Genomic DNA, 24,125 nt, shown 5'->3' with positions numbered 1-24,125 from the left:
TGGAGTACAGGGGAGACACTGTCTCAAGATTCCGGGATTAACTTTGAAACAGACCTAAATGATGGTATAACCTTGTGGCCAGGATGACTCTTAGAAGCCTGGGGAAAGTGAAATGCCTGAGCTGACATGAAGAGTGGAGGTAAGAAAAGAAGGTTAATAGAGTGGCTATATTATAGAAGGCCATGCCCATTCACCAAGGCCATCAAGAACACAGCTAAAGAGGCAAAAGCATCACTAACCAGTTAGATAGTAGGTTTCTTCTAATACACGATGTCAGTCAGGGTCTGGCTCATTGATAAGAATAGGAACCAGGGCACTGAATCAATAGCAACCAGGTGGCAACAGTAGAAGTGAATCTTTCATAATGGCTGACAGGTGGGTAACACTAATAAGTTAAATCCTCAGGGACCTGTGCAGATAGTTAATGGGACAGTGTCATTAGGAGAAAAGTAGACAGTCAATCACAGTGCTGCTAAATATATATGCTCAAAACGAGTTAGAGGCTGAGGGTGACTGCCTCAGTAAAGATCCTGTAGCCCCTAGCCAATTCCTGGACCTGAGCCAGTTGTCAGATCAGATCCACCGACTCATATAGATCCTTACTGAAGAAATATACTTAGAACACATTTGTCTGTGACACCAATGGCATGGCATGGCATGGCCATAGCCAACATGCTGAAAGATAAATATACTCAAAACAATGAGAAAACTTTTCTCTTCACATGATGAGGTATTAGTTCAAGTTCTCTCACTCTTAGGGACAACAAAATCCATTAATGCCCAATTCTTAATACTCAAATCTCTTCTAGAAAACGTATAGTATTTGTACATAATTTACATATATCTTGTTACATACATCTTGTTGAGCATTCTGCTAGCAGCCTTCAGAGGAAGATGTAGTTAGAACTCTCAGCTCCTCCTGAACCATGACTGCCTGGATGCTTCCATGCTCCCACCTTGATGATTAAGGATTGAACCTCTGAACCTGTAAGCCAGCCCCCATTAAATGTTGTCCTTGGTCATGGTATCTGTTCACAGCAGTAAAACCCTAAGACAGAAATTGGTACCAGGGACTGGGGTATTGCTGTGATAGGCCTGACCATGTTTTTGTTTGGAAGTATTTGGATTTTGGGACTTAGGATTTGGAAATCAGTGGAATGCTTTAAATAGGGCTTAATGGGCTATCCTAGTAGGAATATGAAAGACTTTGTTGCTGAGAGTAATTTGAACTGTGCTGATCTGGCCCAAGAGGTTTCAGAGGAGAAGAATTTCAGTATGTGCAGTAAAGATTGTTTTTGTGGTATTCTGATGAAGAATGTGGCTACTTTTTGCCCTTGTCTGAAGAGTCTGCCAGAAGCTAAGGTGAAGAGACTCAGATTAATTGCATTGACTAAGAAAGTCTCAGAAACGCCCATCTTAACTTTGTTCTCTGGTTAAGTCTCATGAAGAACATTTTTAACAAGCGCAGCAAGCTGAGAAAGGAAAAATATAAAATATATGGTTCGACTATTAAAGGGGCACCAGGAAGTGAAATGGAGCTGAATCCTGTGTTCAAAGAGATAACAAAGGGAGTGGGACTTTAGGGCAAAATCCTACCAAGCTGAATTTAGATTCAGGCATGGTGGTACACACCTTTAATCCCAGGAGATAAAGCCAAGCAGATCTGAGTTCAAGTCCAGCCTGAGACAGAGCAAATTCTAGGTGAAGAAATGCTTAAAATCCAGGCATGGTGATACCCACCTTTAATTCCAGGAAACAGGCATGCAGATTTCTGAGTTCAAGGTCAATCTACAGAGCAAGATCCAGGATAGCCAGGCTTAGGCTGTGAAGCAGATGCAGAGTTTGGAGTTTGCCTAGCTGGTCTTGCTTTGGGGATTACAGTTAAGTGATTGGATGGATCTCAGAAGAAACCTTGAACTTTGGACTTTTAACACTGTTGAGACTGCTATAGATTATGGGGGCTTTGGAAGTTGGACTAAATGTATTCTTTATTATGCTATGTTTAGATATGGCCTCCATAGACTCCTCTGTCTAAACAAGCCAGGGAGTGGAATATGATGGCTTGTATATGCTTGGCTCAGGAAGAGACACTATTAGAAGGTGTGGCCTTGTTGGAGTAGGTGTGTCACTGTGGGTGTGGGCTTTAAGACTCTCATCCTAGCTGCCTGGAAGTCACTGTTCTGCTAGCGGCCTTCAGATGAAGATGTAGAACTCTCAGCTCCTTGTGCACCATGCCTGCCTGGATGCTGCCATGTTCCTGCCTTGATAGTTATGGATTGACCCTCAGAACCTGTAAGCCAACCCCAATTAAATGTTGTCCTTATAAGAAAATAAAAAAATAAATAAACGAGGGCTGGAGAGATGACTCAGCGGTTAAGAGCACTGACTGCTCTTCCAGAGGTCCTGAGTGCAATTCCTAGCAACTACATGGTGGCTCAGAACCATCTATATTGGAATCTGATGCCCTCTTCTGGTGTGTCTGAAACATTGTACTCATATACATTAAAATAAATAAATAAATCTTTTAAAAAACACTCAAAAAAAAGAAAGAAAGAAAGCAAAAACAAAAAACCCATATAGCTTGTTAAGTCATCTTTAGATTATAATACCTAGTACAATATAGATGATATGTAAATAGCTGTGACTCTGTGTCTACACATGAATCTCTAGACATGTAGAGGAAGTGTAGAGGAAAGTCAAGGAGAGAAGTGTACACATACTCAATACAGACACATTTTTTCCCTGAACGCTTTCTATGGATAGTAAGTTGAATCTATGCATGTAGAGTTCACAGACACATGGGGTGACACCATTCAGGGCTCTATCACTGCAGTGAAATTGTAGGAGTGCAGTGTCAGAATCACACCAATGCTCCCCCTCCAAATCAAACTGTGACTGCTTGCATTTCCCTACAACTATCAGTGGACTACTTCAGATTCTAAAGGCAACTAAAGGACAGTACTGTGGCCTCTATGGCGACATACGGGTTACCCGCTTAGGTTGGAAAACAGCTCTAGAGAATTCCAGGTTTCACTGTAAACAGTCCCTAAGCCACCGATCCTCAACCGTCCTGTTGCCGAGACTCTTTAATACAGTTCCTCATGTTGTCCCATGCATGTCCCCGACTATTAAATTATTTTTGTTGCTACTTCATAACTGTTATCTTGCTACTGTTATGAGTTGTAAATATCTGTGTTTTCCAATGGTCTTAGGCAATTCCAGTGAAAGGTTATTTGACTTCCCTACCAAGGGTCAAGAACCACAGGTTAAGAACTACAGCTAAGCTGTCAAATACACGTGGGGAAATAATAGTAATGAATTGGTAGATTCGTAGTGCAAGTGATGGAGTTCTATGGGAAAGCCATGCTACTAGTACAACAGCTCCTGGTATGTATCCTGGTAAGAAAGAATGCTTGATCACTGGGCACCATGTATTCAGAACTTTTCATAATAAGCTAGGTTTACATTTGAGCTCAGCGGCAACCCAGTCTAAGATAGAAACGGTAATACTGAAGGCTGAAAACAGAACCAAAAGACACAAGGTACATAAGCCGGCAGCCAAGACTACCCTGACAGTCACCATTATTCGAGCACTTCCTCAGTTCACATCTACAGTTGTTTAGAGACCCTACAGAATCAACACAAGGAGAAGAAAACAAATCAAATCAAAACAGAAACATAAACTAAAGATCAGTATATGAATGCAAAAGTAGATTTAGTATAGCCAAAATTAAGGGCAACCTTGACACTGGAGAAGAAAACCTCTCTAGCTTCCTAAAAGAGCTTTAAATGATATGTGTGCTTATGAAATTTTGTAGAAAGAAAAGTGGGATAAGAACACACACTCATAGACAATAGCAAATAGACTGGCCAACTGATCAGAGAGGTTTAAAGAGAAACACTTTAAGAAAAAGGAACAATTGAATGCCCTTAAAGAACTGAGCACAAAGCATGAAAATCTGTTTCCTGTGTTAGGCTCACCAGAAAGCATCTAGTTTCTGCAGAAGAGCCACTGAACCACCAAACCTACAAAATTATTCAACTGACATATGCCACCTCAGAACTGGCATGATGAGGACATGAATGAATAGGTCACTATGGCATAAATAGAGATGGGGAAAGAGGAAAAACTATGGGTCATTTACCTCACCCAATTCTAAATATTGCCAAGCTCCCAAGATAGTACTAAACTTAATCAACAAGCTATTAGGTGGCAGGCTGACTACCCATCTCAGAAGGACTAGTGTGTCAGTTTGGTTTCTACTGCTTGGAGAAGAGTTTGTTTTATTTTACAGCTTGCAGTTCCTCCATGAAAGGAAGCAGAAACTGAAGCAGAGACCTCGGAGAAAGACGTTCTGGCTTGCTCCCATGGCTTTATCAGCCTGCTTCCTTATATAACCCACAGCCACCTGCCCAGGGACACACCACCTAAGGTGGGCCAGGCCTTCCACATCAGTCATTAAACAATAAAATGCTCTCAGACCTGTCAGTCTGAGAGATGTACTTTCTTAATTAACTTTATTGACTTTCTTTATTAATTTAATTGACTCTAGCTTGTATCTAGATGACGACAAGAACAACAACAATTACAAATAACCATAAGAGTCAATGATTGAGTCTCACAGGAACACAACTATTACTGGTATGGGTTTGCCTTTCCGACAGGAAGAGCCAAACTAACACCACTCCATAGGGCTTGCACAGTACCTATTCTAGTTTGGATATGGTCTAAGTATGCTTCCCAAAGCTCCACGTGGTAAAATTTAATCTCCATTAAAAGTAATTGAGGAGCAGAAACTTGGGAGGCAGAGACAGAGAAATCCATGTGAAATCAAGGTCAGCTTGGTCTACATAGAAAGTTCTAGGATACCCAGAGCTACACAGTAAGACCCTGTCCCAATACAAAAGAAAATCATAACTCAAGAAAGAGAGTCCCGGGGAGAAGCTGTGGCAGGACAATGGAGGCTGACATAAAGATCTCGCTCTGTGTATTTACAGGTTTTTATCAATGTTCCTAAGGGATGGTTGGTACCGGGCTTTGTATGTTTAAGTGGGCAATTATAGCTTATCAATTGGATCTAAGATTATTGTGTTGTGTGTTCTTTTATGTGACAGTTTGAGTGTAGGAAAGTGTGCGGCAGCAGGAGACACTGGGCCACCGAGGAGTTGTGATGTGTTTCTGCCAAGATATTTAGCAGATATCTTGGGGCACTGCAGTGCTGGACCTAGCGAGGTAAAAGACAACTACAATTTTTTATTTTTATATTTTTACAACAACATATAAAGGTTTGCCCAGTGCTTTCAATAAACATCTGCTTTTGTTACTTGCCAGAGAGAGAAAGAGAGAGAGAGAGAGAGAGAGAGAGAGAGAGAGAGAGAGAGAGAGAGACCTATACTCGCAGAGTACTGGATGTCCCACTGAAAGCACAGCTGAAATACCAGCTCAGAGAAGTAAGAACATGTAAGATCCTCTAGAACAATGGTTCTCAACCTTCCTAATGCTGCAATCCTTTAATACAGTTCTTCATGCTGTGGTGACCCCCAAATAAGATTATTTTGTGGCTACACTATAATTGTAATTTTGTTACCATTATGAATTGTAATGTAAATATTTGATATGCATCCCTGTGAAGGGGTCATTCATTCCCCTAAGGGAACAAAACCTACAGGTTAGGAACCACTGATCTAGTACACTGTAAGTAAACTAATTCAGAGCTGTATTCCCATTGGTAGAATCACATGATCTCAGAAATAGATGGAAGAAAAAATACTCCCACCATCATAATTTCCAGTGATCCACTAGAAGACTTTGTGCTTTCCATTCATACAATGCTGAGCTCCACAGAATTAGAGAGTCTCCTGCCAAAAGTGGCATTCTTTCCTTACAAGGAAACCAGGCTGCTTATTTTTTAGTCAACTTGACACAAAGTAGAGTCATCTGAGAAGAAAAAAACTTCAATTTAAAACATGCCCCCATCAGACTGGTCTGTAGGCAAGCCTGAGGACTTTTCTTGATTGAGGATTAGTGTGGGAGGGTACATTCTACTAAGGGCAGTGTCATCTCAGGGCAGGTAGTCCTGGAGTGTGTAGGAAGGCAAACTGAGCAAGCCAGTACACACTATTCCTTCATGGTCTCTGACTGTACTTCCTACCCTAGCTTCCCTCAATGATGGACTATAAGCAGTAAGTCAAATAAACCTCTTTATCTCCATTAGTTTTGATCAGTGTTTTATCACAACAATAGAAAGCAAACTAAGAGACACAGGGAAAACTGCAATTACCTACAACTTACAACTGGGACTCCCTGCACTCAGGAGGTAAAGAAGAGCAACGATCTCTGCAGCCTTAGTTAATCCTCAATTCAGCAGGAAGTAATAGCTACAGTTACATAATAGAAACAAGAGGTAGTCACAGAACTCAGATATTCAGTAACGTGACAACTGTATAATCTCCTGCCTAACTTTATTTATGAATTCACAAATGCAGCAACTCTTACCTGACAAGGTATGGCTCTCTGACCCCTCAGAAATAAAAGTTTGGGTCATACTACTAATAAGCAGCCAAGACTAGGAAAAATGACAGCTGAGAGTAAGGACTATCTATTTAGACTGAACAGCAGAGGCAATGAAAATGATTGTAACTGCAGCAGGTTTGAATCTCACCTTCCCAATCGAGGCTATCCTTGTCAAGGGCAATTCCTAAACAGCACCTAAATGTGATGAGCGTAATAAAATCTGTCCATTACTCCACAGTCGCATACTCTGGCTGGCAATTTGTGTCAAAGACAGCTTTCTTTCTCACGTTCTCTACCCTCCTCCCCCTAATTTCTTTTTATACTTCCAAATCCACTCCAGTGCCTGATTTTTAAGGAACCTATTACACATAGTGACAATTTGGAATTATGGTTTCTCTGAAATAGAATAATTATGAGAATGTGATTTGTTTGAATCCCAGGTGTAGGGATACAGGGCTGCTTCAGACTGTTTGAAGCATCTATGAATTGCTTTGTGCCCTAGCAGAGGTGTGGCTTCTGCAGCATTTGGAACTTTTCAGAGGCTATATTAATGCTAGGGTCCAGAGAGGCAGGGTGGGTGGTTGTTGGCTGTGGTTTGTTCGTAGTCACATTCAAAGAAATAAACAAAGGGAAAGAAATTAAATTCTAAGCGCTCTCTCTCCCCCCCCCCCAATCTATCCTTCTTTCTCTCCCATCTAGTGATAGAGGTGAAACCTGGGGGAGGGAGGGTAGATAAAGGGTGAAAAAAAAAAAAAGAACCCACAAAGTACCAAAGACTGGCTACATAGGGTGGATCATCTCATAACTCACTGAAGTATTACTGCTAGTCCTATTTTATAGGTGGGAAAGCTCTGGCACAGAAAACTGTTAACCTGCCCAACAGCACACCACAGAACTAATATAACTGAACCAATTTCTGAGCCTGTGTTTTAAATTACCATGATAGGAGATGAGATATTATTTTGACATCTTTAGAGGTTAAGAGAGTAATGATTTATTCTGCAGAGTTTCTGAAAACAAAACAAAGGAATGTTCACTAGAGAAAAGATGTTTTGCTAAATATAAAAGAAATTTTCCTAATAATGAGCAATAAACAACAAAATCAACTCCCTAAAGAAGTAATGAGAACTTATCAACTGCAAGTTTAAATATTCATGAATATTGTAACAATGAGGCTTTATAAAAACAGATAAAAGTTGGCCTGGGTCAGTCAAAGGTATATTAACACCTCTCACTTTGGAGCTATTATGAATGATGTTAGGAATGCTGTGTACAGACTGTTCTGTGCCCATATACTTTCATTTCCTTTAGGATATACATATGTATGTAGGTATGTATGTAGGTATGTATGTATGTTATGTATGTATGTATGAATGAATAGAATTGCTGGGTCAACTGTAACACTGTTTAACTGTCTGAGGAACAGCCTGGTTGTCCCACAGCCAGACAAGTTTGATAACATGTGGCTGAACAATTTTCAGTTCATTGCCACTCCCCAATCTCTGAAATATTAATGTGCTTTACAAATCTGTACCTGATCAATACAGAATGCTGTAAACCCAAACTTACATGATTAGGGAACATTTCCTTTTCCCCAGGGAATATACTTAGGCAGTCCTAGCCTGGGAAAATTTCTTTTCAAAGTCAATATTCAATTAACCAAGGCATCTAAAAAGCTAACAAGGAAAAGAAAGTTAACTTCCCAGTTTCCCAAACCATCACCTGTCTATTTCTATCAATATCAGTCTCTCTAATAAAGAGTGGGAAAGCTATATAAATCTTGTTATAAAAATACATTTCAGTCTTTTCAAATGCAGTATGTGCCCTCCTTTTCTTTATAAACAAACTTCGCACACCTGTAACAAGGACATATTTTAATTACTAAATTTTCATACTATAAGCAATATGAAAACTTTTATTATCTCATGCACGCTACTGAGTGGCCTATTTTCATATAACACAGCTCTAGATGCATTTTTCCAAACACATGTACACTTTCATAGACAAAAGCAGAAGAAAGAGGATATGAGCCAGAGACAGAAGAGGCCTCTGCCACAAATGAATGCTCAGAGTTATAAGGGTTTTATTTAGATATATATTGCTTTATAATTTTAAGAAAAACTTGTAAAAATATATATATAATAAAATATAATAAAATTATAATTCCTCTGTTTTGACCTTGCATATTTCTCAGTCACCACAGCTGCCTACCACTCCTAATTCTTTACTTCCCTTACATCATTTCATCTCCATAGCCTTAAGTCAGTCTTCTGTCAGCCATCTATCTTTCACTCCATTCGCCGTTTTTTTAATTGGTTATTTTATTTATTTACATTTCAAATGTTGTTCCCCTTCCTGGTTTTCCCTCTGTAAACCCCCATCCCACTGCCCTCTATGAGGGTGCTCCCACACGCACCCACCTCTGTTCCCACCTCATCGCTCTATTGTCCCCCTTATACTGGGACATCAAGCCTCCATGGGACCAAGGGCCTCCCTTCCCACTGATGCTAGATAAGGCCATCCTCTGCTACATATCCAGCTGGAGCCATGGGTCCTTCCATGTGTACTCTTTGGTTTAGTCTCTGGAATCTGGGGTGGTCAGGTTAGTTGATATTGTTCTTCCTATAAGGTTGCAATCCCCTTCAGCTCCTTCCCCTAACTCTTTCATTGGGGTCCCAGGTTAGCCGTGAGTATCTGCATCTGTATTGGTCAGGTGCTGGCAGAGTCTCTCAGGGGACAGCTACCAAGCTCCTATCAGCAAGCACTCCTTGGCATCAGCTATCATGTCAGGGTTTCGTGTCTGCAGGTGGGATGGATCCCTAGGTGGGGAGGTCTATAGATGGCCTTTCTCACAGTCTCTGCTCCATTTTTTTATCTCTGCATTTCCTTTAGATAGGAACAATTCTGGGTTAAGCTGGAAACAACCCAGATGTCCTCAATGGAAGAATGGATAAAGAAAATATGGTACTTTTACACAATGTAGTATTATTCAGCTATTCAAAACTATGACATCATAAAATTTGCAGGCAAATCAATAGAACTAGAAAATATCATCCTGAGTGAGGTAACCTAAACACAAAAGAACACATATAGTATGCACTCACCAATAAGTGGATTTTAGCCCAAAAGCTCAGAATGCCCACGATACAACTCACAGACCATAGGAAGCTTCCTTTTTCTAGAAGGAAGACAAAAGTATAGATGCTTCAGTCCTACTTATTAGGGGGAACAATATAATTATGGAAGGTAGAGGGAGGGAGGGACCTGAGAGGGAGAGAGAAGGGGGAGGGAAGACAGAGAGGGGGCAGGATCAGGTATGGGAAGAGGCAGGAGAGAAGTACAGAGGGTCAGGAAATTGAACAGAAATATGAGGCAGTGGGGGATGGGTAACTGAGGGTAGCCACTTGAAAATCGGAGATGCCAGGGAAGCAAGAGGTTTGTTCCCAAGACCCAACGGGGATGACATTAGCCAAAATACCCAACGAAGGGGAGATAAAACCTGTAGAAACCATATCCAATGGATAGGCATGGCCCCCAGTTGAAGGATGGAGCTACCCATCCATTCACCTTTAGAAATAGACTATTTAATGTGGAAAGGGCCTTGCTATCTAGTCTCCAACTAATTTCCAGAACAGAGAACTGTGACCCAATCAGTTACTATACTTTTCTAATAACTGCAGATAAGATATTTATCTATTCAATGTAGAATATGAAATATGAAATTCCAAAAATAAATACTTATATTTCTAGCACATATCTATATATGTCAGTATATTTCAAAGGCAAATACCCATCTATATTAATCAACTGTGTATTTACTTGGAAGTACATTATGAGAAATTATTAGATAAAAGACATAGACACAAGATTAAAATAGTATTTCATTATAAAGTCAAAATTATATGTATTTGAATCATGAAATATGAGTTTAGGCTTATGAAAACCAGTAAACTCTAAAACTCAGCCCCCTTGGATGAAAATAACGCTACAGATATTCTAAGGTCATTCTAATAACTAGAAATAAAATACAATGATACACCTAACAAAAAAATAGCACACTATGGAAGTGGTGCTATCCACTTCCATAGAGGTGCTTATATAAGATGAAAGACTTGACAAACTTGTTATTTTGGAAGAATCATATATAGAACCAGGGATGAGTGATGATCAGATTGTAACTACACTGTGAAAGGCGGATTATGAGATCTTAACCTCTGGCCTAAGATGTAGTTCTGTCGGTAGAGTGCTTGTCTAACATATGCAAAGCCCTGGACTTGACCTAGCACTGCATGAGCCAGGTGTCATAGAAAGCCCAAGCCTATAACACCAGTACTCAGAAGGTATAGGCAAGAAGATCAGAAGTTCAAGGTTATCATCAGCTACATTTTGAGTCCAAGGCTATATGAGACCCTGTCTCAAAAACAAAATAAAACCAAAAAAGGGATGGTGAGATAGCTCAGTGGGTAAAATGACCTGCTGTCAAACCTCAAGACCTGAATTTTATGACTGGGTCCTACATGATATAAAGAGAGAACCAACTGCTACAAGTTGGCTTTTGACCTCTAAAGATGCACCATGGCATATGTGTATCTACAGGCATTTGCTCATAAATAAATAAATAAATAAATAAATAAATAAATAAATGTAAAAGATGTGTTAAAGTAATGTGAATTTTAGCACAGACTATAATGCTATGAATACAATATTACTAATAACATAATAATATAATAAAAGTAAATTAAAACACATGCTTTTACTCTTTATTTTGATAAAATAAACACTATCAGAAAAAAATATCACTTTTACCATGAGAAAGTTGATAAGAACCAGATCATTTTACACACAAAAATACATGTCTGTGCCTGGGTTAGTGGCTTGCACCCATAATCCTACCACTCCTGAGGCTGAAGAAGGATCAAGAGTTCAAGGCCATACTACACTAACTACAGTGTGAGACCCTATTCTCCCCACCAACCCCGCCCCTAAAATTCTTTTTAAATGTTTTTCATGAGTCCTACCAAAAAGACTCTAGAAATACTATTTTTTTATAACTTTACATGGAACCTTTGGCAGTCAAAGCAACTAAAGAACAGTACTAGTCTTTTCACTTATATAAGTAAATCTTTATTCTAAAACATTTTTTAAAATTTATTTTATGTATGTGAGTATACTGTCGCTGTCTTCGGACGCACCAGAAGAGGGCATCGGATCTCATTACAGATGGTTGTGAGCCACCATGTGGTTGCTGAGAACTAAACTCAGAACCTCTGGAAGAGCAGTCAGTGCTCTTAACCGCTGAGCCATCTCTCCGGTCCATAAAAAAAAAAAAATCTTAAAAAAAAAAAAAAAAGTTAACATATGACTGGACTCTAAATTTTTAGAAATGTTTTAGCAGAGTTAATGGAAAATCAAACCTGGGACTTACAATTGCCTTTTGTTAATAAGTGTTCTTTAAACTAGGCAAGGTGGTGCTTTCCTGTAATCCAAGCACTTTGGAGGCTGAAGCAAGTGAATCCCTGAGGTTTGAGCTACATAGTGAGTTCCAGGCCAGCATGGGCTACAGTATAACAGTCTTTCTCAAACAAACAATAATTTAAAAGAATCTGGTGTCTCTATTCCACCCCCACTACCACCCAATATGATTAGCCAGTTCCACTTAATGAGCTCACTAGAAGTACACAGCTTTTATCCCCAAGCCAAAACATTTCTTATCATCAAAAAAAAAAAAAAAACCTCACAATTTGTCTCCAAGAAAAAGCTTTAACAATTACCTACTGACATAAACAAGTTATGAATAGAAAATAAAGCCTTACCTTTCCACCTCATGCTTACTCAGGTGATTAAATCAAAAGACAGGTAACAAAGACAGGTTAGTAAGGATGTGAGGAAATTAGAACCTTCACACACTTACTGGTGAGAACATAAATGTTGCAGCCTCTTAGTAAGACAGCCAGGCTGTTCCTCAAAAGGTTAAATTGACTGAACAATTCCATTCCTATGTGCATCCCAAAGGCAATGAAAGGATACATGTGCATAATAATTTGCATAAGAATTTTCTTAACATTATTCATAATAGCCAAAAAAAACTATACCCAAATTTCTGAATGAATAAATGAAATGTGGTATATATTTATACAACAGAATATGATTGAGCAATAGAAATAAGCTATAGATTCATTATTATTGAGACCTGAAAACGTAATTATACTGCTATAAACCAATCACATCATATGATTCTATTATATTAAGTGTTCAGAATTGATAAGAAAGTTTCTAGAACAGAAACACATTAGTGTTTGCCCAGGGCTGGGGGAACTAGGAAGCTATTGGGGGTGATTGCTAATAGATACCAGTTTGGAGTAATGAAAATGTTCCAAATTAGATAGTAGTAACATTTATACAACTCTATGACTATAAGAAAAGCCATTACATTTTATAATTTAGATGGGGTAAATCATGTATACATTAATTTGTACCATAAAAAATAGACCCTTTCCTAACATTCTAAATTTGGCTGAAATACATTCATTTCATTTGCAGTTTAAAGTCTCTAGAGCTAATGTTGTGGAAGCAATCTTCATTGCTTAAAGATTCCTATCAATGTGTGTTAAATTCTTTTTCCCTTGTGCAATAAAAACTGTTTCTTTGATGAATACCTTTAGAGATTTTATCTTTACCTTATTTTCCAAAAAGTTCTGAAAGGTATAAATACAAACAAACATATTGTTCAAAATTTTGCAACACTCCAGTTCTCTTAGTTGGACTATTTAAAATAATTTAAGTGAGGCATAGTGGTTCATGGCCATAACCCCATCACTTGGGAGGTAGAATGTGAGGATCAGAAGTTCGGGATCATCCCCAGCTAAAATCACATGTTCTAGGCTAGCCTGGGCTACATCAGACCTTATCAAAAGAGAGAAAAAGAAATTAAAGCACTACCTAAATTTATAAAGTGGAGAATTTATAAATAGCATTTTCAAAAAATTTCATTAAATAAAATTTTGATAACGTATGAAGCATTCTATTAACTACATAATCAAAATACTAATTCTGTGAACTTGTCTCACCCCTAATTTGGCAATCTTTGCAATTGATCATGTTAGCTTTATTTCTTAACAGAAAGCTGAATAATTAATAATCTTTTAAACTTACTCAAAACTCAAAAAAATATATTTTTCATTTCTAGAGCAATGCTTATTTATATATGGAACAAGCTCTGATTTACATATTATATCACTTAATCCTCACGATAATCCTATAAAATGTATACTATTAGTTCATTTTACAGACTAAATGAAGACTTAAAAGAGTATAAACAAGACTGTTCAAGGTTATAAGACATGTATATATACATATATGTATGTATAGAAGTTATGAGAACTCTGATTTTTATAACTTGGGACTGGAGAGACAGCTCAATGAGCAGATGGCTCACTAGCTGCTCTTCCAGAGATCCTGAGTTCAATTCCCACCAACTACTTGGTGACTCAGAACCATCTATAATGGGATCTGATGCCCTCTTCTATCATGTAGACACATATGCAAATAGAGTAGTCATGTGGATAAGTAAATCTTAAAAAATAAAACAAAGAATTGTGATTCTCATCACTACAGATTATAAGGAAAAGTATATGTTTTGAGTAATATTCTTAAACTGAAGTACATGAAGTGTTTTTGTTCAGCATCTGCAACTCTATTTTCCAATGATAAGTACGCACCAAGAATGTTACTCTATACACTAACTCACACTGCAAGCCGAATATACAAGGATGGAATAAAAGTAAAGACCAATGTAAAACTGAAAGGAAATTAACAAGTATATCCTAGGCATATGGAATATTAGTTAAAGATGAAATGAAAAATATGTATGCATTACAATAAAAATTTTCCCATCAAATTTAAAAAAAAAAAAAGATCCAAAAGTAAAACTTGTCGAGAGAAAGGAGAGAAGACAAGCTTTAAGTCACACGGAGTATACAAGATCTGGTTTTTATTTTTCTTTTCTTCAAAAGGAAAAATGGAAATGAACGTTTCTCTTTACTGTCTATAATCACTTGCACCTCATAGAAACTTTCTACTTCCCTGGGAGGGCTACTCATACTACAGGAAAACAGAAGAAGCTCAGAACCTAAGTATCTCATTGCTCTTCACGTCTGACTCCATACTCTGCACCACAGCATGCCATGCAATTAATAATCATAAAACACTTACTTGCCACCCCTAGAAACAAAAGAACTTAAGCTAAAGTCTATGCAATTATCTTTTAATCAAGCTTTGTACCTTGCAACCACCAGTCTGTGACCAGCACATAAGAGGAGCCAAATAAACTTCAGTGAATGGAATAAAAGTGGCAGCTTAGCAACAGAGGAAGGAATGAGTTCATCCCTACTCATTCATTTGTTCTCTATTCACTAAGGAGTTAATATAAAACTAGTACTTCCTAGGCAACACATGCTACTGTCTCTTTAAAGAAAACATTGAATCGGGAATTGGAAAAGAAAGGAACACTGCATATGATTTTTTTTTCTCAATTCTTAGAATTAAACCGGGGGACGTGCACATTCTAAGCAAATCCTCTTCCAGAGTGACCTCCCATCCCTTACAGATGCTCGTGAACGGCAAGATCCTGGGTGAGACACAGAAGCCCTAAGCAGAGACCTAGCTCATTTTACTCAGTTACAATACTTTTCTGACCCTGCCTTGTAACAGTTAATTAAACTTGTCCTGCTTCCACAATTAGCTAATTGCTAGCGGAAGCCTTGGTCATTTTTGTATTTCCCAGAACACCTAAGACAGAACCTGATATTAGTATCACCTAAAATTATATTTAAAAAATTTAGGGGTTAGGGATTTAGCTCAGTGGTAGAGCGCTTGCCTAGCAAGCGCAAGGCCCTGGGTTCAGGCCCCAGCTCCGGAAAAAAAAAAAAATTTATACAATACTTTTTTGTATGCTGTTTTCTAAAAGCCTTCCAAATTAAGTATAATACCTAACTGCATTTTATAGACAATATTGACGTTTATCCACTGCCAAGATGAATAACCAGGTAGTTTTCCTTAATGTTCCCACTGCAGGCTCACCAGGTTTGTTTACTAAAACAACTGTTTTTCTATCTGCATTACAAAACCATTATCTGTTGCTATGAAAACCATCTGTAAACCACTTAAGAGTGAAAGCTGTGCTAGAGAGAGGACACTTTTGATCACCCAAGCAAATCTCTTTTAACTTTTATCAATGATGTTCAAATTAAGTAGTACTAGAAACCAGGAAGGTTGATAAAAATCAAGATCTTTGAATTACAGTTATACCTACAATTCTGATTTAGGGGACCAGGGATCGAATATTTTAATCAGCACCCCAACTAATTCTAATATTGGTCTTTAGAGACACACTAAGAATTTGATTTTTAAAACCTAAGTTAATGAACATACTTAAACCAATGTTCTACAGTTAAAAACACACAAAATCTGACAAAGGCAAGGCTACACACACACAATGGGTGCTCAAAATTCTTCAACATGATGAACCTCCTTAGTCCTCAGGAGATTCCCACGCTCTGTAGGAAGGTTAAGTCAGGAGTCTTACAAGTAACTATGCATATTAGCTGATGGCTCTAACTCTGGTAATTAGTAACATATTTTATAAATTTTAAACAAATGCCTGACTGTAAAGTGGACCAGTCAGGTATTCTTTTTTTTTTTTTTTTTTTCCCCGGAGCTGGGGACCGAACCCAGGGCCTTGCGCTTCCTAGGCAAGCGCTCTACCACTGAGCTAAATCCCCAACCCCAGTCAGGTATTCTTAATTAATACCAAATAACAACAACAACAACAACAACAATAATAATAAATTTTAAGTCACTATCAGTACTCTCACTGTAAACTTTGAATGACCATCAAAACATACTATGACATTACCAGTAATCTCTCTCCAGTTATTAAGTACATATTGAAAGTCAATATAGTACCTCTCTGCATACCCAAATTTTCTAGTATATATACATATTTTCATGCCTTAAAGCTAGATATACATAAGTCCTTACAATAGAAAATAAAAATAACCTGTAATCACATTTATCATAAACAAGAAGCACCCCAAAAACTGAGGTGTGATATCAAACTACAATCACTTTTTTTACATCACTACCAGAACAAAACAAATCATTTCTCTTGTACAACTGAGTTTATATCCCATTTTCGGCATGTCCTTGCTATTAGGTTAATTGGTTCGATTTAAAATTCTTCTTGCCATCCGTTCCCTACTTGAGTGGTACATTTTTGTACCAAGGACTGAGGCATTAAACAATTTCCTGTCTCTTTGAAGGTGGAAAAGACACCTTCATAAAAGATTTTTTTTAACTGTTAAGTGGTTAGCTAGGAAACTTAGCATGGCAAAAATGGGATGGGGCTTTCTCCAAGGCAGACCTCGCTCAGAGACAAGATGTAACATAAGGAGGAAAGGATGAGCTAGCGGCAGGTGATGAAATTTCACCTCAAAAAAGGACGCAAAAGGCTGTGTCTCCAGCAAGAGAGGCGTGAATGCTACTCCTGGAGTATCAGGGGCTCCGAGTGCCCCGCACTCTCTTCACCTCAATACTCACCACTCCCCACCCAGGGGGTGGCTCCGCGGGACTCAGTAAGCCGCGCAAGCAAGCTAAAGCTGTTTGCAAACAAGCCGTCCTTTGCCTCCCTCCGGGATGTGCACTCAGGGCCCTGGGAAGGAAGGCACGCACGGCCCCGCCCGGGACAAATGCGAAGGGCACCGGTGCGGCCGCCAGCCCAGTCTTCACGTACCCGGCCGCGCCGGAACCCAGGCCCGGCTAAGGGCTTCCCGGCGGCGCGGGGCCTAGTCGCCCCCCGCACGCCTTCAGTCTCCCGGGGGACCCACGGAGAAAGGGCCGAGGCCCCAGAGCTTCGGGGTGCCCGCGGTGGCTGCGGTGGCCGCGGTGGCAGGACGCTCTGTCCGCCCGACCCGAAAGCAGGCGCCAGGACCCCTGGGCGGCGCAAGCAGGCGAGCCCCGGACCGCGGCGCGCCACACTCACCGCCTCTCCATGGCCCGGGGGTCGTCACTCAGCCGAGAGCCTCCTCCACAGCAGGGCTCCGCCGCGAAGCCTCGCACTCCTGAGGGGGCTGCGGTTTCAGCGGCCGGGGACGAGGCCCAGCGCCGCTCCAGCCGCCTCAGCCACGCGGGGCTGGGGGAGCGCGGCCGGGGGCGCAGCTTACGGCGGGACGACCGAGGCGCTGCAGGCGGACGGGCTCGGCGAAGCCTCGGGCGCCGCGGTGGCCGCTTCAGCCGCCCGCGCCGCTGGGCCACAGCGCCCCCTGGACCCCACGTCCCGCTACGGCGCCGGGACTGCGGCGGCCGCACCGGGCACGAGCGGCAGGGAACGCGAGGCAGCGCGGCCTGGGGGTGGCGGGGCCCGGTGCGCCTTGCGCCGCCCGCCCGCCTGCGGCCGGTGGCCCGCCCCTGACGCGGCTTCCCGGGAGCCGGAAGCTGTCGGCTCCCCCCACCCCACCCCCGTCAGACCCCAGCACCTTTTTCTTCCCTCCCGAAGGTATGTGAATGCAGAGCGGGAATGTGAGGGAATCTCGGTTCATTTCTCGCGCAGACAGGGGGTCCCTTTTAATCCCCTCAGTGCGTCAGTATGAAAGGAGAGTGACCCAGAACAAATCTCTTTTTTCTTTTTCTAAGCACATGCACAATTCCTTCCCAAAACAGATAAAGAAATAATCTTTGACCTCAACTTTTTTGGAGCTACTGTGCAGATTCACTACAGAAATTGGCTACAGAACCCCTTAACCCCTAACCTTCCCCACAAAATGGGGGGGAGGGGGGAAACAAAAAAATAAACGCTGACCAAAAGAAGAGAATAACCAACGGGTTGTCCTGAAATTGATAAACAACTTAAAGGTAAGAAAAGAATCATCCTTTTACTAACTTAACCCTGGCCACCACCTCTATTCTTTCTGTGCCACCCACCCTTTACCAAATCCTAGGTAAGACTCTGAAAGAAGGAAATTGTTGTGGTTGTATTAAAGGCTATGTAGTCATTTTGTTTACAAATGCCTCCTGTTTGATCTTGCCCAGCCTCTGGGATGCTAACAGAATGTCACAACCAAAAACAAAAGACTGTCAGAAGGCAAATAGGAAAAAAGAAAAAAAAATTAAATCCCCTGGTCCCTCAAATTCCCAAATATGGTGTTTGTTTGTTTGGTTAGTTGGTTTTGTTTCTGGGTGCTATACTGGAACAAGCAAGGACTTCGGAGTCAGGCAGATCCTGATACCACTGGTTCCAGTTACATCATGTAGTAGAGTTTTATGACCCTGGCAAGTTATGTAATATTTTTGAACCTCTGTTTTCTCCTGCCTGCCTAGCTGGTTGTGAAGGTTAGGGACAGAAGGACCGGCCTACAATTCCAATTTTCGTTAATTCCAGAGCACCCTAACACTTAGTCATTCTTAATCTGGAGATTGTTCCCATCTGTGTTTGTTTGTCCCACCTCACTCCTCCACCCCTTTTGTGTGTGTGTGTGTGTGTGTGTGTGTGTGTGTGTGTGTTCCTATCAAAAGGTCATTCTCATCATTCCTGGTCTAAGTGAAATTTCCCTGAATTTCACTAGTGCATTTATGTAACATTCTCCTCTGAAGAAGAGAACCTAATATACTGGATCCTCTGACATTCTACCGTACAGCAGATATCAAAATAGAACCAGTACATTTTTTTCTGCATAAAAAATATTATAAGCAATCTGAAAGAAGGAAATTGTTGTGGTTGTATTAAATTGTTGTGGTTGTTGTTGTGTTGGCTTTACCTTAGGTTATGGCCTAATAGTAAGTAACAAGACATGAGAAAATTACATAAGGACTTCGGGAACCGTTCAAGTAATAATTGAGCAGCCACTCAGAGAAAATATAACCTAGCAATTCTTTTTCTCATCAATGAAAGCTGTTCCTGTACAGTCCCAAGTCTGCCTTTGCCACATACTTCTGAGTCACATTAAAAAAAAAAATCACTATCCCCTTTTTGTAACGACAGAAACCAGCTCAGAAGGTGATTCATCCTCACAACATCGCTATGAATTCAGTACCTTGGTACCACCGAAGGACATCCAACATAAAGAAAAGCTGCAAGTATATCCCATAACCATAGGGGTCTCCCATCTGATAGCAATCTTTTCTGAAGTATTAAAACATTGTTAGAGTGAGTTACTATGGATATCATTTGCTCTTTAGGATGGGGCCCTTTAATTTAGACCAGCTTGGCATCCTGACATTGGCACTGTCCTTTCCAAGCCCAGCTCACTGCCGCTGCAGAAAACCTACATTTGTTTGTGAATAGTCATGACGTCTAAGGGTGTAGCTACAGCGTGAAGATGATTCATTTGTTCCCAGGGCCAGTTTCTTCTTGCCTCACACTTTCTTCCCTTCTATGCAAACTCTTGCTGAGGGAGGCTGCTTGATAGTAGCTTGCTTAAAATCTGTTTGTCATATGCTGGCCAGATGGCTCAGTGGCTAAAGGGCCAAGCTCGGTGATCTGAGTTTTATCTCTGGAACCCATGTGATAGAAGGAGAGAACCAACTACAGGAGGCATGCATGCGCCCAGTCAGTCTCCTTTTGTCTGCTCCCGTTTCACCCACAACTGTTTCTCCTCTTGCTTCCTCATTTTACTCTCAGCTCCTGACCTGTCTCTCACCTGCCTCTTTTCTTCTACCTCAAGCCACTTCAGCTTGCAGTCAGTTGTCTTGGTCCTGCCACTCTCGGTATGCATTGATTTCCACCACTCTCCAATGACTATAAAGTATATCATACTCCCTGGTAGAAGTCCCCACTTTCATTTGTTTACCATTGACATCCTGTAGAAAGTTAATATCGTAAGAATGTTTTCAAGGAAGCTTAGAATCATCTTCAATAGAATTTTCTTTGCTCTTTAAACTCCGAGTGAAGCCAGGCATGCTCTCCTCATCCACCTGTATGTATATCTGTTTATTTCAAAAGCCGAGGCAAAGGGATCACTATTGTCCAGGAGCTGGGAGCCAGTGTAGGCAACATGTCAGTAGTCCCATCTCAAAATTTTAAAGCGGGGAGGGAGATATCCAGTGACGTCATCGTCTCCCAGCTGCCTAATCCAAAGTCCAGATTTAATTGTTAGCGCTCACTACTGGACAGTCGGTCACAAAGCCTAACACATTTTACTTCTTGTGTTTTGTTTTGTTTTTTTAATTATCCTCCTCCCTTCACACACCTCCCTGCACACATAGGTACAGACCTTTTGATCTAGGATATTTGATGAATAAATGATAAGTTTACAGAAGGGGAAGAGGGAAAATCAATTAAATTTTATATTTGTGTACAAGACTATATACTGTATAAATTATCTCATCTGTATTCTTTTTAACCCAACTTATAACTCTTCAGCACTGCAAGGTCAATACATATCTTCCCGTGTGTCTCCCTTATCAGATGGTGAGTCTGTGGGCCAGGTGCAGTGTTTTAATTATCTCTGTGTCCCTAGAACTGGTCTCAGCATGGGTACTCTTAAGCTGAACTAGATAGCTTACGTTTTACCTGCTCAGCGACTTTTTAAGGCTTGCTTTCAATTTTCAGGACTTAAAATAAGAATTCCCTTTGAGAGTTTTAGCCCAGAACTGAACCTACCCTGCTGCTGATAGCTGTGGTCTCTCACATCCTTCTTCCCTCAACAAATGCCAAAGCCCCAAATCCAGTGTCTTGTGGAGCAGATAAGCCCCCGGCGCAGGGCAGAAGTCAGTTAAGCATCCCAAGCTGGAAAAGGAACCGGGGCATCTGGGGACTGGTTAGGCATCCCAATCCCTAAAAAAGAACAAACAGCCTACAAGATGGCATAGTGGAAAAGGGACTTACCTACATGCCTGATGTTCTGGGACCCACGGGGTAGGTAGAAGGGAAGAACTTCAAGTTGTCCCCTGACCTGTATATGTTCTGACCTCCACACATGATACCCCCACCACACACAAAAATATAATCATTAAAAAAACAAAACAAAACAAAATAAACCAAAGCAGGGGCTGGAGAGATGGCTCAGTGGTTAAGAGCACCCGACTACTCTTCCAGAGGTCCTGAGTTCAAATCCCAGCCACATGGTGGCTCACAACCATCTGTAATGAGATCTGATGCCCTCTTCTGGTGTGTCTGAAGACAGCTACAGTGTACTTACATACAATAAATAAATAAATCTTTTAAAAAAATCAATTTTAGCATAGGTATTAAACACAAAGAAGTAATCAAATATATAAAAGATATATAAAATGTTTATTATGTTTTGGTTATTGACATGAAAATATAAGGATAACCTAAAATAAGTAAATTACATTATCTCCACAAAAATATTGTTCATCTATTAATCTTTTCTGTAATGTGTGTGTGTGTGTGTGTGTGTGTGTGTGTGTGTGCGTGCGCATGCATGCCTGTGTGAGTTTATATACACCACATGCATACAGGTACACAAGAAGGCCAGAAGGCATTAGACACCCAGACCAGGAGTCACAGGTGGCTGAGAACTGTTAAGTGCTGGAAACTGAACCCTGATCTTCTGCAAGAGTGGCAAGCATTCTAAAACCACCGAGCCATCTCTCCAGCCCCCATTAATTGTTTTTAAATTATTTTAAATGACATTGAAAACTGCTCATGATTCAATACCAAATTAATAAACATATAAAGTAAAAAAGAATGTACGACTCAATTGTTATATGTGTGTAGCATATTTAAAGATTCATTTTGTTATTCTTAATAGATGCGTCTACCTATGTGCCTATGTGCCAGTCTATACTTGGGATTATAGTCGCCTTCAGGGACCAGAGGTTTCAGATCTCTTGACGGTAGAGTTAAAAGTGGTTGCAAGCCAATGGCATGTGTCCTCTGCAAGCCCGGTACAAACTCTTTTAACTACTGAGCCAGCTCTCCAGTATACATATATTTAGAAGGGAATAAATAAAATGTTAAGTGCTTATGGGAATTTTTTACTGTATAATTTGGAATAATTTCAGATTTAAAGATGGCAAAAAATAGCACTTCCAAATCCCATGTATGTTCCGGTCGTAGCTAACCACATTTCCTTTAGCATGCTTTTTCTTGTTCTCTATTTTTTTCTATCTCAATAAGACATAGATATGTCTGTATAAATGTATACATATATATATCATTGTAATTTTTTTGGAATTATAATTACATCATCTTTCCCCTTCCCCTTTCTCTCTCCAACCCCTTCCATATATCCCCCTAAAATCATAGCCTCTTATTTGTTATCGTAACATAATAAATATATGTAAATATATAAATACAACCTGCTCAGTCCCTCAGTGTTACTTGCATGTATATTTCAGGACTAACCATTGGTTTTGAGTGATCAGTTAGGGGACCTATCCCTGGGGGAAGGTAGTTTCTCCCACTCTTAGAATTCTGTAGCTGCCTGCTGTTCTTTGTGTATATGTGGGGCCCTTGTAAGATCTTCCCTTTCAGTGATAGTAGGTCTGTCAGTGTTGTGTTTCTTTAGGTTTTGTCTAGGCAGCCATACTGTTGAGAGGAAGCTTGCCTGTCATTTCTAGGGGATACAGTCTCCCAGATTTCCTGGTCCTCTTTCTGCCTCTCTGCTGTGCTGTCCCTGAGCCTTCAGTCCAGGAGTTAAGTTGTAGATGTGCCAGCTGATACTGAGCTCCCCAGATCACTGGTTCTTAGTAGTAACTATGTTCTCATCCTTTGTTTCTAAATAGTTTATTATATTTCCTCAAAAGATATCATAGTATAATTATAAAGATTAGAGACATTTCATTAGTATAATATTATGGTCTAATCTACAAACTTATTCAAACATTGTCAATTGTCTCACTAATGTCCTTCATAGGAAAAGACAATAATTGCTGGGCATGGTGGCACACACCTTTAATCCCAGCACTTAGGAGGCAGAGGCAGGCGGATCTCTGTGAGTTTGAAACCAGCCTGGACTACAAAGTGAGTAGTCACAGACCGAACAGAACTAGTAGTGAGACCCTATCTCAAAAAAATCTAGACTACAATATAGGACCACACATTGTAAGTAGGCGTTGGGGTTCTAGACTGTAGGATGATGTCATTATGCAGGTGAAGGCAGGTACAATATAGAATGAGGCCCGTCACTGGACGAGAAGGAAGGATGGGCAGGTGAAAAATTTTAGAGAGGAGGAGGAGACTGTAGTGAGGAGGGGAGAAGAAGCAGAGAGAACATGGAGGCAGATGTTAAGATTCCTCTCTGCACATTTACAGGTTGTTTTGAATGTTCGTTTGTTTGTTTGTTTATTTATGTATTTATGTATTTTATGTATGTGAGTACACTGTTGCTTGCTGTCTTCACACACACCAGAAGAGGATATTGGATCCCCATTACAGATGGTTGTGAGCCACCATGTGGTTGCTGGGATTTGAACTCAGGACCTCTGGAAGAGCAGTCAGTGCTCTTAACTGCTGAGCCATCTCTCCAGCCCGTTATGAATGTTCTTAAGGGATGGATGTGTACAGGACTTTGTATGTCTTGGTGGGCAATTTATCTTATCAATTGGATCAGAGGTTATTGTGTTGTGTGTTCTTTCATGTGGCGATTTAAGT

General features: G+C 40.4%; 2 protein-coding genes across 3 annotated transcripts in view; one reads left to right on the top strand and one right to left on the bottom strand.

The window, feature by feature from the left end:
• Positions 1 to 17,871, bottom strand: part of Zfyve9 (zinc finger FYVE-type containing 9) — a 155,035-nt gene extending 137,164 nt beyond the window's left edge. The window contains exon 1 of one of the 2 annotated variants that reach the window (XM_032900566.1): positions 17,553 to 17,871. The gene's annotated coding sequence lies outside the window, so the exon portion shown is untranslated. The remainder of the gene's footprint in view (positions 1 to 17,552) is intronic. The other variant, XM_032900575.1, reaches the window with a different exon arrangement.
• Positions 17,231 to 20,674, top strand: LOC116899089 (translation initiation factor IF-2-like). The gene is made up of 3 exons (XM_032900595.1): positions 17,231 to 18,065; positions 18,230 to 18,421; positions 19,548 to 20,674. The coding sequence occupies exons 1-2, from the start codon at positions 17,260 to 17,262 to the stop codon at positions 18,231 to 18,233; spliced, it is 810 nt and encodes a 269-aa protein (XP_032756486.1). The 5' UTR covers positions 17,231 to 17,259; the 3' UTR covers positions 18,234 to 18,421; positions 19,548 to 20,674.
• Positions 20,675 to 24,125: the final 3,451 nt, after the last annotated feature.

The sequence above is a fragment of the Rattus rattus genome, chromosome 1 (genome assembly GCF_011064425.1).
Source record: "Rattus rattus isolate New Zealand chromosome 1, Rrattus_CSIRO_v1, whole genome shotgun sequence".
Taxonomy (NCBI): domain Eukaryota; kingdom Metazoa; phylum Chordata; class Mammalia; order Rodentia; family Muridae; genus Rattus; species Rattus rattus.
This window is presented reverse-complemented; position numbering and strand designations above follow the sequence as displayed.